Source organism: Schizophyllum commune (assembly GCF_000143185.2).
Source record: "Schizophyllum commune H4-8 unplaced genomic scaffold SCHCOscaffold_3, whole genome shotgun sequence".
Taxonomy (NCBI): Eukaryota; Fungi; Basidiomycota; class Agaricomycetes; order Agaricales; family Schizophyllaceae; genus Schizophyllum; species Schizophyllum commune.
In genome coordinates, this window is record NW_026089540.1 from 699,310 (window position 1) to 710,955 (window position 11,646).

Genomic DNA, 11,646 nt, shown 5'->3' on the forward strand with positions numbered 1-11,646 from the left:
GCTCGTCGGCGCGGGGTCGCTCGATGCAGGATTACCCCGCGACGTTGTCGATGTCGGGCCGCGTGACGCCGCCCACGGCGCACCAGTCGTTGGAGTCCGCGGCACTGCAGTGGTTGCAGCTTGCGAGGCCGCAGTCGTAGAAACCCACGGGGCTGCGGTTGGCGTAGCCCAAGGTGCACCTGTCGGCGCTGCCGTCGCCCAGGGCGCACTCGTCGGCGCCGCTCGAGATGGGGCCGTCGCCGTTGTGGAAGTAGCCCACGGGGCCCCAGTTGACGATGCAGCCCACGATGCCGCGGTCGACGATGCAGCCCATGGTGCCCCAGTAGGCGACGGGCCCGCCGTCCCAGGCTCTATCGCCGACGCCTGGGTGGCCGTCGCTGGCGATGCTCCGCTATGCGTCGTCCCTTCAACATTCGCCCCAGTTGCCGACCCTTCCTCCGCGCCCTCATCCACATTCCACTCCAGAATTCCCCCGAGCGGGATATGCTGCACGACGACGCGCTTGCCGAGGACTTCGGCCTGGCAGACATGTATGTTAGCTTCTTCGGTTGACGAGACTCTGCAGTCCGCGCCTATGGAGCCGACATGCGCGTCTCATGCACCCAAATCCCCGCATGAGAAAGCAAAAGATATCTGCACAAGAAAGCAGAGAAGCTCACCTCGAACATCTTCAACAGCCCCGTATGTACCTTCGACCACGTCCGTACCCCGGTCGCGATCGCGTGCAGCTGCGAGGAGTGCTCGTGGAAGGGGCCTGAGAGTGGATGAGTTAGTAGACATAGGCGTGGGATTCGATAAAGAACAATCGTAATGGAGAGAGGTCAAGCGACGGAGAGCTTTACAAGGAGCATAGCGAGTGCGTGCATCTAGGAGCAAATGTGCATTTAGGAGCGGAGACTCACCATGCTTCACCTCATGAATCCGCATGATCGCCATGAAGTAGAGGTTCGTCGCCGGCAGGGACGGACGGAGAACGGCATCGACGGGGATGGTAGTTTGGTCTGGATCGGCAGGTTAGTTGGTTGTGGATGCAGGAGGGTACGTGAGGTTGATGAGATGCGTTCGTGTGGCAGATACGCAGAAATGATGAATACAGACAGTTATGCACATCGGGATGCAGAAAAGACAAGCCAAATAGGATGCGACGTACCTCGTAGTTGTGCGCTCCCAAAGATGTATGGCAAGAAGCACGAGTCGTCGAGGCCCCAGACCCCATGACTGCCCGCGGGCTCGAGTCTGATGAGTGTCAGTCGTCGCGTCGATACCCTTGAAAGATAGCCCACGAACCGGTACACATCCTGCAGTCTCCAGCACAATCTCAGGTATCGCACAAAGACGAGGAACACCAGCTGCCGCTCCTGCTCTTCTTCTGGCTTGCAAAGTCGTCGTCAGAGGGACTCATCGTTACCAACATGCACGACCAGCGCACCTTAAAGAACCGCGTCAATGTCAGGCAGCAGAGGAACATCGCGAATGACGCTTCGTGACCAGTGCCGTAGTCCATGCGCACAAACGAGCCGAACGAAGTGAGGAAGTAAGGGAGGATGTGGGGGACGAGGTTGTGTGGGACTAGGGCTTTGAGGAGGGCTTCGCCGTGCTGCGCGAGGAGGGTTAGGTGAGCATGGGCCTAACCTGAGCTATGCAAACGCGCACCTCCTCTAGCCGCCGACCCCATGTTCGGAATGCAAGGTTCCCAAACCGCTGTGGCGAGTGTTGTGGCGGGATCTCGTCGATCCAGTCATCCAGCGTATCCAGGAGCTTCAGCGTGCCTTTGACTGGCTATACTTGCACTCAATATCCTCAAACTAGACCATCTTAGTTACGACGCACCTCCCCCACCACCTCAGGCTCATAGGGCAGCTCCCTCCCCACCACGCTCTCGCACAATCGTCGCACAAAGAGCGAGAAGTCATAGTACGACCTCGTCGTCTTCCACAGGTCGATGTCGTGATCCGTCTTGATTTTCTTGGAGGGGAGCTCAGGGAGCTTGTCGACCTCCGCGGGCGTGATTTCCCGCAGAGGAGGTAATCTGGAACTGGAGGTCATGATGGTTGGGGGTGACCTCGTTGATGCCGGCCGTACCCTGAACTCATCATCATCTCCCACGCATCGTCTCTTCGCTGTCGCGGTCATCTTCGAAGACTTTCATCCCCATCGTCGCTCGGAGATGAGCCACGCGTCTCCCCGCAAGCGCGCTAGGGAGGACGACTCGTCGCCTGCGCGCGTTAAACGCCGTCAGACCTCGGACGAGGATAGGGTCCCACCGGCCGGTACGTTCGCCGTCCCACTACAAGCGCCGTACATGCATTACCTTCCCCCTTGCCTTATATCGTCCTATGTATGAGCATTGACTCTCCCGACAGCCTCGCCCCCGGAATGGTACCATCCCGCCGACCTCCCGTACATTTCGGCCAGCACCCCGCCCAAAGATATACCCCCTTCCCTCCAGGAGCAAACTGCTGGCCAGCCCGGCACAATAACCCCTGCTTCCATCGTCTCATTCCTCAAGACGCACGCCGTCTCCATTGACCGGATCCCAGGAGGGAAACCCCGCTATAGCGTCCGCATCCCCTCAGGCAGCACCGCCGTGATTCCCTCCGTCTACCGCCTCCCCCTCATCTACTTCTCGCACTTCCTCTGGACCTCCGTGTGGCTAGTCATTGTGAAGAAGTTGCCATGGGAGGACCATATGTACAACATCCTCCACATTGCACGACTCCTGGATGCGTTCGCGGAACAGGCGATCGCGAACACGCAGCCGTACAAAGTAGGGACCTCGCCTGCTAATGGAGGCGCGGGGGCGACCGCCATTCGCGCGACCACTCGCGAATGGCGCTGCGCGACGTTCGACAGAGCAGCGATACGTATGTCCTGTAATGGCTATTTGCTCCCTCGGGATGGCTACGGGGATCGATACATGTCAGAGTTCTGGGCGGAACATCAGGATCTGCGATACAAGCAGGACATCAGCGAATGTAAGTAGGCTCCCTTCCTTCGCTTCCTTATATCTGGGCTCCTGCCTTCGTCGCAATTCAACAACTCGCTGTCCAATGCATAACCTTGCCATACTAACTTTCCCCGTCTAGGTGGCTGGCCTGCCTTCGTCGCTCGTTCACACGACGGCTTCGCCCCGCTCACCAAAGAGGAGCAGATCTCGTTCGACGCGACGTCGTATGCAGCCTGCCTGCAGTGGGTTGCGCGCAGACCTAACGACACCTCCAGCGCCCTCCCCGACGACCTTGGCAACGCAGACGACCCTCACGGCATCTTCCGCGAACTCCACAACCTCAGCAATGATCCCTTCCATTCGAATTCGAGCCACCGTGATGGTTACCTTGTGGGGAGCCGCGCCGGCTATCCTGTCTGGAACCCCTCGAATGCGGGAGCTGTGGGACAGGCAATCACGGAGCGGCTCTACGCCTCGTCGCCCGGGATCCCGCGTGAGGAGAACAGTACGGCGGCTGGAGGGGTCGAGAAGGCAGGAGGATCTACGCCAGCTAGCGCGTCTATAGGGGACTCTACGAAGGCGAGCGCATCCGTGCCGGACGGCGCACCCATGCAGCGCCCACCAGAGAAACATGCTGCCCCACTGAGGATCAAGTTCCCTCCAGCAGCGCTTGAAACAGGAGCCGCGTCACAGCAGAAGAGCAAGGATCCTTCTCCAAGGGCCGACGTACAGCGCGAGCCTCAGGCCCCTCGTAGCCAGCTTGCGCCCACGACAGGCGCCAACGGCAACAGCGACCATACAGGCCCCTCTCGCTCACAGTCAAACAACAACCAGTTGCCTTCCATCAACAGGACCGTCACTGCGAATGGGCATGCTTCACTGTCTCTAAACGGGCGCCCCGAGTCTCATACTCAATCCGCATCAATGCCTACCAATGGACACACTCCCGCTACGAATGGTAGTCTCGCCGAACCTCGTGTTCCCTCGTCTCAGCCGACGCGAAGGTCCGAGTCGTCAACGTCTCAATCTAGCTCCTCGTCGACAACGCATTATCCGCCCCGACTCAAGCCGCGCGAAGCCCTTCAGCCTCGGTTGCCCCCAACTACCGAGGAGCCCCCTGCCCCACGACTCGCAAGCGTTCAAGCCCAAGACCCCCCTACCGACACTGAGCGCAATGGCCAAGTAGATCCGCCACCGTCCTCGCCGCTTCAATCTCCCGTCATCGGACCAGCGCGCTGGTCCTCGACTTCTCGGCATACACCCGTCACTGCTCCTGCTCCTGCTCCCGATGACGAAGTCACCCGCCTGCGTCTTGAGATCGCCCGCCTCCAAGTTGCCCTCGCTGCACAGACTGAGTACCGGACTCTCCTCATCACCTCCCTGGAGCGCGAGCGCGCCATCGTCGACGCCGACCGGCAGTCTGCCCTGGCACGCGAGGCGCAGCACGCCGAGCGGGAGGCACGCATTGCCGACGCTGCAGCCGCGCGCGATGTTCGGCACGCCGAGGAGCTCGCGCAGCTACGCAATGAGCTCGCCCAACTACGCAATGAGGGTGCGAAGCGCGAAGAGGACGCGCGCGACCGCGAGGCGTGGTGGCGCGCCGCGAACGCGAAGTGGGATGCGGAGCGGGCCGAGTTCAAGGTAGAGCTCGAGCGGCGGGAGGAGCAGCTGGCGCGTCGGGATCGGGAGCAGGACGAGCAGATGCAGGTGCAGGCGGGGCTTCGGCAGCAGATCGCGATGATACAGGCGCGCATGTCTGCGAGTATGCGGGCGGGGTCCTCGGGTATGGGGTGACGGTAGGGATGGAGCTGATTCTGAGGTCTGCATTGTCGAAGCACGATAAGGTTGGGAAGGATTTCGATTTCTTGTGAACCACTTTTCAGGTGTCCTGATCTTGCTATACGCATGCTGTCTGTTGTTTTTTTCTTGCTGTCTCTGTCTCGCTGTGCGTGTAACTCGTACTTCATAGGTTGATGCATCTTGTTCCTCTTTGCTGTCGTCTCAGGCGGAGGGTTCACAGGAAGGGGGCTTCATAACGGCCTGCACATCTGCTGATCATGATAGACTGTCCAGGGCGCGCACGAGGCAACATTCGCACACAAAGGGCTCATTAACCCTTGTCTTCCCTACTGTTCCCTCGCCGTCTGCACTGAAGCCATGGTCCTCAGCTTGAGGAAGCGACCGCACATGTACTTGGGCGAAGACTCGGAGGACGAGGGCTCCTCCGAGGACATCCAGGACGCGCCTGTTACGCGTTCACGCCGCGTTAAGCGCCGAAGTGCATCTCCCGATGCACTACCTACTCTAGCCTTCGGTGCGTCCCCAAACTCCCCGACTGTGCCCTGCGTTGATCTCCCCCTCTGTCCAGCTTATACCGAGCGCGAGCACAAGTTCAAACCTAAGCCACCTTGGTACCACGTCGAGGAACTCACCTTTCACACGGCTGAGACCCGCCCAAACCACACCGCCGCCTCCGTCGTGGCGTTTATCAAGACCAACGCCGTGTCCATCGAGTACCACAAAACTAAGGGCCGCACCGCCGTCTTTCGCAAGAAGTATCTAACTCTGCGCCTGCCAGACGGGCGAAGCGCCATCGTGTCGGCGGATTACTATCGTCTCCCCACCCTCTTCCTATCTCACTTCCTATGGGCGTACGTCTGGAGGGTCATCACGCGTGGAGAAGCGTTCGAGAAGGAGATGTTCAATCTACTGCACCTCGCACGACTGCTGCGAGCCTTGGTCGAAGGCGCGATCCGCGCAGCCCCTCAATATAACTTGGCCGAAGGACAGGATATCTGCACCTGGCGTTTTCTCCCGTTCGACCGAGCTCTCATTCGCATGTCCTACGACGACTTTTTGCTGCCCATCGATGGATATGGGGATCGGTATAACGACGAGTTTTGGAAGCGGAACCAGGATACGAAGTATAGGCCTAGGCAGGATATTGAGCACCGTGAGTAAGACCATGCGTAGCGTTATACGAAATTGACCTTTCATCAAGGCAATTGGAAGAAGATCGTTACTTCACGGAACGAATGGCTCGCTCCTCTCGAAGATGAAGAGCTCCAGTCCTTCGACGCTGCCGCATTTGCAGAGTGCTTGCGCATTCGGGATGGTGTGCCCATATGGGTACCAACGAGCGAAGCAGGTCGTGCAGCAACGGAGCGCCTAAAAGCCAAATATTCCGACGTCCGCTCCGAGGCTGCTCAGTCTACGCTGCAAGCGACAGCTGAGGCATCAGCAGGAGTTGTTGTTCAGGGCATAGTGACTACGGATCTCGAACGTCCCGAGCCAGTTTCGTCACCCTGTGCGGCCACAGAACGCTCTGACGGCGCCGCCACCATCACTCTTACTCAGCGCCGTCCCCGGGTTCCTCTGCCCACCCGGCGCAAACAAGCATCTGTATCCTCAGCATACAGCGCAGGTCCGTTGCCGCCGACACCTGCTGCCACCAACACGCCTCCTGCTCAATCGCCACAAGTACCGCTCCCCACTATTTCTACCTACTCTACGCGACCAAATCAAACTTTCATGCCACAACAAGGTCCTCTGAGGGTGTCGCCAGCATTGACTTCGACAGGAGGAGCAGTAGCTTCAACGCGGCCCGGTCCTCGGGACGCGTCTCCCGCCGCAGCTCCTTGTGCACCTGCGAACATATCATCGCAAGCCACTTCTGTGACTACAACTTCTTCATCTCGAGCAGCGACACCACCTCGAACGTCCTCGTCTCGCTCCTCAGTTCCGCGGACCCTGGAGGTAAATCGAGTGTCTGAGCTCGAGAAGGAGGGCGCTGTACTTCGGGCCACTGTCATCGCTCATGCCGAGTACCGCGCGTTTGCCGCCAGAACCGCTGACGCAGCGCGGCAGAGGGAGCTACGTATGGTGGAGGAGATCGCTCAGCTTCGGCGCGAGGCGGCGGAGTACACCTCATCGGGGACGAGCCACGCGCAGGATCATAAGGAGCGGGAGGCCGAGTTTGCTAAGCGTGAGGCCCAATTTGAGGAGCGAGAGGCCGAATTTGCCAAGCGGGAAGCTCAGTTCAAGGAGCGAGAAGCTCACTTCAATGCGCGCGAAGCACAATTCCTCCAAGGAGAGGCCAACTGCTCGACAAAGTGGCAGGAACGCGAGGCGAAATGGGAGGCCCACGAAGGGGATTGGCAGGAGCGCGAGAAAAGATGGGATGCCGAGCGCGCGGAACTCATAAAGGAGCTGGCGGAGAAGGCGAAAGCCCTCGCACGCGTTGACAAGCAGCTGGCAGAACAGAAGATCGCGAATGCAGCGCTCCGGAGCGAGGTCGGGGCGTTGCAGATGCGGATGAGCAATGCGGCGAGGTCGCTGGGGGTGGATTTGCAGACACCAGGAACCGCTTGAAGCCTGATGGTGAAGTTGGAAGGCTGCTGCATAGTAGGATGTGATCACTACGCTGTTCGTCTCGGAGCTTTACGATGTTGGTTGATTGTATACACACGAAGCTTCTACACATACACAGCATCAATTTGTACAATAAGATAGAAAGAAATCCACCATCGGCCACCGCACCACCTACACCATGATCGGAGTCATCCTCGGCACCTTCATCCCCGCGCTCTGTAACTGGGCGAACCAGCTGGCCTCTGTGATGGTCGCGCCAAAGAACTCGCGCTGCATCCAGGCGGCAGCGGAGCCTGGTAGTACACGATTAGCATATTGGCCAACATTGGCGAACGCAGGACGAAGACATCCGATGGAGGATAGGTGATGTGCACGACACTGCGTCCACGCAGCGCTCGCGCGGAGTCGGTGCATACAGCACTCATGACGGATCGGCGCATAAATAGCAAAGAGGGCATTGATGCGAACAGAGCCCAGGATATGGAGATGCGCTCACCCTTGACCGGCCCCAAAGGCCCGAAGCCAACGATCTCGAGTAGGCGAGCGAGCAGCCATTCTTCTGGGATGATGGTGACAACCACGATGAAGACGGCGGCATCGAAGAGGACGGGGTGTTGTTCGTGGAGATCGCCTGGGTGAGGGAGGAAAGAAGTAGTCAGCCACAATCCATCCTTTTCACGCGATGCCTGAGCGCGTCTTTTGACAGAAGATGTACCACTCACCAACGAAGACGACAATATCCAAAACCGCGCTGCCTATATGCGCCATCACTTCCCTCGTTTGCGCCTCGTCTGCTCCCAGGACGACCAGGACGCCCACGATTGCATCCGTCGCGTTCCCGACCATTGCCTTCACGGCGTGCAGGCGAGCCTCGTGCGTCGGCGCGTCTTCAGGCGGCGTCGCGAGCTCTGCCATCGCCGTCTCGAAGATCGAATGCATGGCCAGTCCCACGGCTTGGGAGGCCACCTCCAGCACGTTTGGGGACGCATCGTCGTTGTCCAAAGCCTCGTCTCCCGCCGTTTGAAAATGTCCGTCCTGGTGCATCAACAAGCGCACCTGCGCCGCATCGTTCACCGTCACTTTCACGGCACTGACGAGGCGCTCGACCGTCTCGCGCGAGTCGGCGAATTTCGCTTCAATGTCCTTGATTGCTTTGGCGGCGGCGTCCGCTGCATCGTGGACTGTATGCGCGAAATTGTCGAATTCCTTGCCGACTGCGTCTGTCGCGGGCTTGACGGTATGACCAAAGTCGTGCCAGAAGGTGGTTGCGCTGTCTAGGGGTGCAGTCAGAATGCGTACTTCGCAGGATAGCATGTAAGGCTACGCACCTTTGACACCGTCTACCAATGTAGAAAAGAGTTACGTGAGGCAAATTCGGCGCATTCATCAGCTACGGCGTGCGATAGAGAAAGCACCTGCGCCAGACTCACGCCACCAGTGTAGGATGGAGGGGATGATCTGGTCGAACTCGACATGGCGATCGACCTCGATGCGCGGGACGATAAGAGACCTCGTCGGCCGCGCGGCACAGCTTTGGAAAAAGACGAGCACGAAGAGTAGAGGGGTGAGCAGGCTCAAGGGGCAGGGTGTCTTCATGGTTGTGTCGTCGTCGTCGTTCGTTTGAGATTCAACTACTTGTCGTCGTGGTCGTCACCGTCAAGGAGAAACAAGCGCGGCGATCTCTAAGTCGCGCCTTACAAGCGCACTGAACCCGCGACTAGTGTCGTAAACTAGTGAACTAAAGGCACGCGTCGAAGCTTGTTCGACGCTCATGGAATCCACGAGCAAGGTCACCGCCCTTGTGTTGCGGCTCAGGCCATGGTCAACGGGCTGCTCATGATATGAGGTCGTCGTTTTTGGGTGGGAGAGCCCGCATAAGCAAGTCAATCATTATTGCGAAGATGAGAGGCGCAGACGAGAGGCAATTGATGGCAGCGGGGGGCTCGCACCGGCCCGGTTCCCCTGCTCTCGTCACCCGCGTCCATCACCCGCTCGTCCTCGCCACCACTACAGGCGCGATGATCAGGTTCATCCTCGTGCAGAATCGCCAGGGGAAGACGCGGCTCTCGAAGTGGTACGTCCCGTATGATGACGACGAGAAGGTGCGCGACACGGCCCCTCCCACTCGTGCTGGTGGTCGCTGCGACCAAGGATGAGCGGCTCCTCCCATGGTCTTCCCTTATATCCCCCGTGGCTTGCGGTGGGATGAACGATGCTTACACAAAGTCAGGTCCGTCTAAGAGGAGAAGTGCACCGGCTGGTTGCACCAAGAGATCAGCGGCACCAGTCCAACTTCGTCGAGGTACGTTTCGTATGCTCGACCATAATGCGCAAGTGCTGACGTCTGCCCTCCCATTCCCTACTTCGATTCGTCAACATGTACCTCTCTCTCTTGTACGACCTCCCGCTATCCCCCCTCTCACACGCCACCATGACCTCCCTTGCTCTTTACATCACCTTCCCCTGCTCTTTAACGCGACCTTCCCATGTCATGCACCTCAATCACCCTCCACACCTCCCAAATCACCAGTTCCGCGCCTACAAGCTCGTCTACCGCCGCTACGCCGGCCTCTTCTTCTGCGTCTGCGTCGACGCGAACGACAACGAGCTCGCCTACCTCGAGGCCGTGCACCTGTTCGTCGAAGTCCTCGGTGAGTACTTGCCTTCCCCAGACTTTGTATCAGCATACCCTTGCGAACGTTCCAGCGTTCACCGCGAGCTTCGTACTCGCATGCCCCTGCAACTTCTACCACAAGCGTCTCCGCATACCCCGCAACCTTCACGTTCGCTAGCCTTTCTACGAGCGGTTCCACTTTCACTTCCTGCTGCGCTAGCTCAATGATACGCTTCTTGTATACCACACACTCCTGCCACGGTTGTAGCTCATCCCCTCGTCTATGAACTTCATCTGCAATGCGGCGGCATTTTTCCCACGCTTTGGCACCCTGACCCACAAGCTTTCGATGCCTTAACTGAAGTTCTCTGCTCGCCTTGACTAACACGACTTTCCTCAGACTCCTTCTTCGACAACGTCTGCGAGCTCGACCTCGTCTTCAACTTCTACAAGGTATGTCACATCGACAGCTCAAGGAATTCGTACTAACAATCGTCGCAGGTATACGCGATCCTGGACGAGATTTTCCTCGCCGGCGAGATCGAAGAGACGAGTCGCGACGTTGTGTTGAGTAGACTGGAAGAGCTTGAGAGGTTGGAGTAGCCGAGACCGCGTCCTGGCGCAGAGAGGGGGGGGGGACGATGGGGAGTGTATAGTTGGCGGTACTACAGGTGCGATGCACTTTTTCATGTCCGCGCCCGCTAACGCCATCCCAGAACGGACTAATATCCGGATCATGTACAATACAGATATGCTTTGCCGATGCGCACTCATCAACGGCTGAAATGGCGTGGACAGTGTGCGGTCTAGGGTTTTTCCAGAGAGAATTGGATTGTTTGCAGTACATTGCTCAGAGTCGGCTTCGACGTTACAACTGCAGACCCTTCGACTTCTTTCGTGCGCCCTTCGCTCAGCTGGTTGGGTCGTTGACGGCCTTCTGCGTTTCGCCTGCCTTCTTCTGCATCTTGCCTGTTTTCAGCGTCAGCCAGTCATCAGCTGCGCAGACGATAGAGACTCGCCTTCCGCCTGCTGGGAGTTGTTGCCGGTGAGAGCGCCGCCGATGTTCTTGACGTAGCTACAAGGTATTGTCAGCTTCTTGACTATCGTCGCGTATATGCCTCGCCAAACATACCCAGTGACCTGATCCTGCAGACCTTCTGCGTACCCCTTTGCCTGTGCGGCCTTGTACTCGGCCTCGCCGCTGTGGATGAAATCAGCTTGCGTCCATAGTAAATGGTGGTGTGTGGGTCGACGCGTCGACGAAGGTAGTAACTCACGCTTGGTGTTCCTCAGCGCCGGAACGTTGCCAGTCGGTGGCGCCGGTTAGGTTGCCGATCTTAAAAGATATCTCAGCATCGCCAACAATACGAGGTCGACGCGGGCACGGGGTGTATGCGCGTGATAACACTGGGATCGGTGCCGAAGAGGGTTCGATGCGCACGTACCGCCTCGACAACGTTGCCCTTCGTGCTGTGGTACTGGCCGTTCGACTTAGTGGCCTCGTTGCTGGACGACATGGTGAATATGGGCGGTCGAGTGAGATGGAAGATGGAGGCAAGAGAAGAGAGTGGTGGTCTGTTTCTGCGTACGCCCCCCGCCTTTTATACTGGCCGATGACGCGTTGGCAACAGCTTCGGGATCCGCAGGCACGGGCACTACCTGGAGGCTATCCGACGCGTCCTGCTTCTCGCGGGGAACAATGGGCGCGTCTGGG

General features: G+C 58.6%; 7 protein-coding genes across 7 annotated transcripts; 4 read left to right on the plus strand and 3 right to left on the minus strand.

Annotated features, from left to right (window-relative positions):
- Positions 1-31: 31 nt before the first annotated feature.
- On the minus strand, positions 32-2,058 carry SCHCODRAFT_02676059 (PTPA-domain-containing protein; the record flags this gene model as incomplete). Its single annotated transcript, XM_003034189.2, has 9 exons — positions 1,831-2,058; positions 1,654-1,779; positions 1,430-1,597; positions 1,288-1,373; positions 1,151-1,236; positions 903-1,001; positions 660-754; positions 412-519; positions 32-391 (listed from the first exon to the last, which is right to left on the minus strand). Exons 1-9 carry the CDS (start codon positions 2,044-2,046, stop codon positions 32-34), a joined length of 1,344 nt encoding a protein of 447 aa, XP_003034235.1. The 5' UTR covers positions 2,047-2,058.
- Positions 2,059-2,689: 631 nt separating this feature from the next.
- On the plus strand, positions 2,690-6,720 carry SCHCODRAFT_02493014 (uncharacterized protein; the record flags this gene model as incomplete). The annotated part of the gene is made up of 7 exons (XM_003033625.2): positions 2,690-2,975; positions 3,087-4,730; positions 5,103-5,261; positions 5,316-5,900; positions 5,949-6,254; positions 6,305-6,371; positions 6,492-6,720. 7 exons carry the CDS (start codon positions 2,690-2,692, stop codon positions 6,718-6,720), a joined length of 3,276 nt encoding a protein of 1,091 aa, XP_003033671.1.
- SCHCODRAFT_01038096 (uncharacterized protein) lies at positions 6,601-7,389 on the plus strand. The gene has a single exon (XM_050340897.1). It carries the CDS (start codon positions 6,827-6,829, stop codon positions 7,316-7,318), a length of 492 nt encoding a protein of 163 aa, XP_050201517.1. The 5' UTR covers positions 6,601-6,826; the 3' UTR covers positions 7,319-7,389.
- A 107-nt stretch (positions 7,390-7,496) lies between these two features.
- Positions 7,497-8,342, plus strand: SCHCODRAFT_02685210 (uncharacterized protein; the record flags this gene model as incomplete). The annotated part of the gene is made up of 3 exons (XM_050346777.1): positions 7,497-7,614; positions 7,833-7,888; positions 8,049-8,342. 3 exons carry the CDS (start codon positions 7,497-7,499, stop codon positions 8,340-8,342), a joined length of 468 nt encoding a protein of 155 aa, XP_050201518.1.
- Positions 8,343-8,374: 32 nt separating this feature from the next.
- Positions 8,375-8,996, minus strand: SCHCODRAFT_02614139 (uncharacterized protein; the record flags this gene model as incomplete). Its single annotated transcript, XM_050344643.1, has 2 exons — positions 8,647-8,996; positions 8,375-8,592 (listed from the first exon to the last, which is right to left on the minus strand). A coding segment is annotated over exon 1 (206 nt), but the record flags the coding sequence as incomplete, so codon positions are not given.
- A 340-nt stretch (positions 8,997-9,336) lies between these two features.
- Positions 9,337-10,535, plus strand: SCHCODRAFT_01092132 (Adaptor protein complex sigma subunit; the record flags this gene model as incomplete). Its single annotated transcript, XM_003033627.1, has 5 exons — positions 9,337-9,420; positions 9,549-9,620; positions 9,849-9,969; positions 10,333-10,385; positions 10,434-10,535. The coding sequence occupies 5 exons, from the start codon at positions 9,337-9,339 to the stop codon at positions 10,533-10,535; spliced, it is 432 nt and encodes a 143-aa protein (XP_003033673.1).
- A 378-nt stretch (positions 10,536-10,913) lies between these two features.
- Positions 10,914-11,572, minus strand: SCHCODRAFT_02568376 (uncharacterized protein; the record flags this gene model as incomplete). The annotated part of the gene is made up of 4 exons (XM_003034190.2): positions 11,378-11,572; positions 11,210-11,268; positions 11,065-11,133; positions 10,914-11,007 (listed from the first exon to the last, which is right to left on the minus strand). Exons 1-4 carry the CDS (start codon positions 11,447-11,449, stop codon positions 10,914-10,916), a joined length of 294 nt encoding a protein of 97 aa, XP_003034236.1. The 5' UTR covers positions 11,450-11,572.
- Positions 11,573-11,646: the final 74 nt, after the last annotated feature.

Coding starts and splice junctions, on each gene's coding strand:
- SCHCODRAFT_01038096 (XM_050340897.1), top strand. CDS start 6,827: ATGGTGGAGGAGATCGCTCAGCTTCGGCGCGAGGCGGCGGAGTACACC.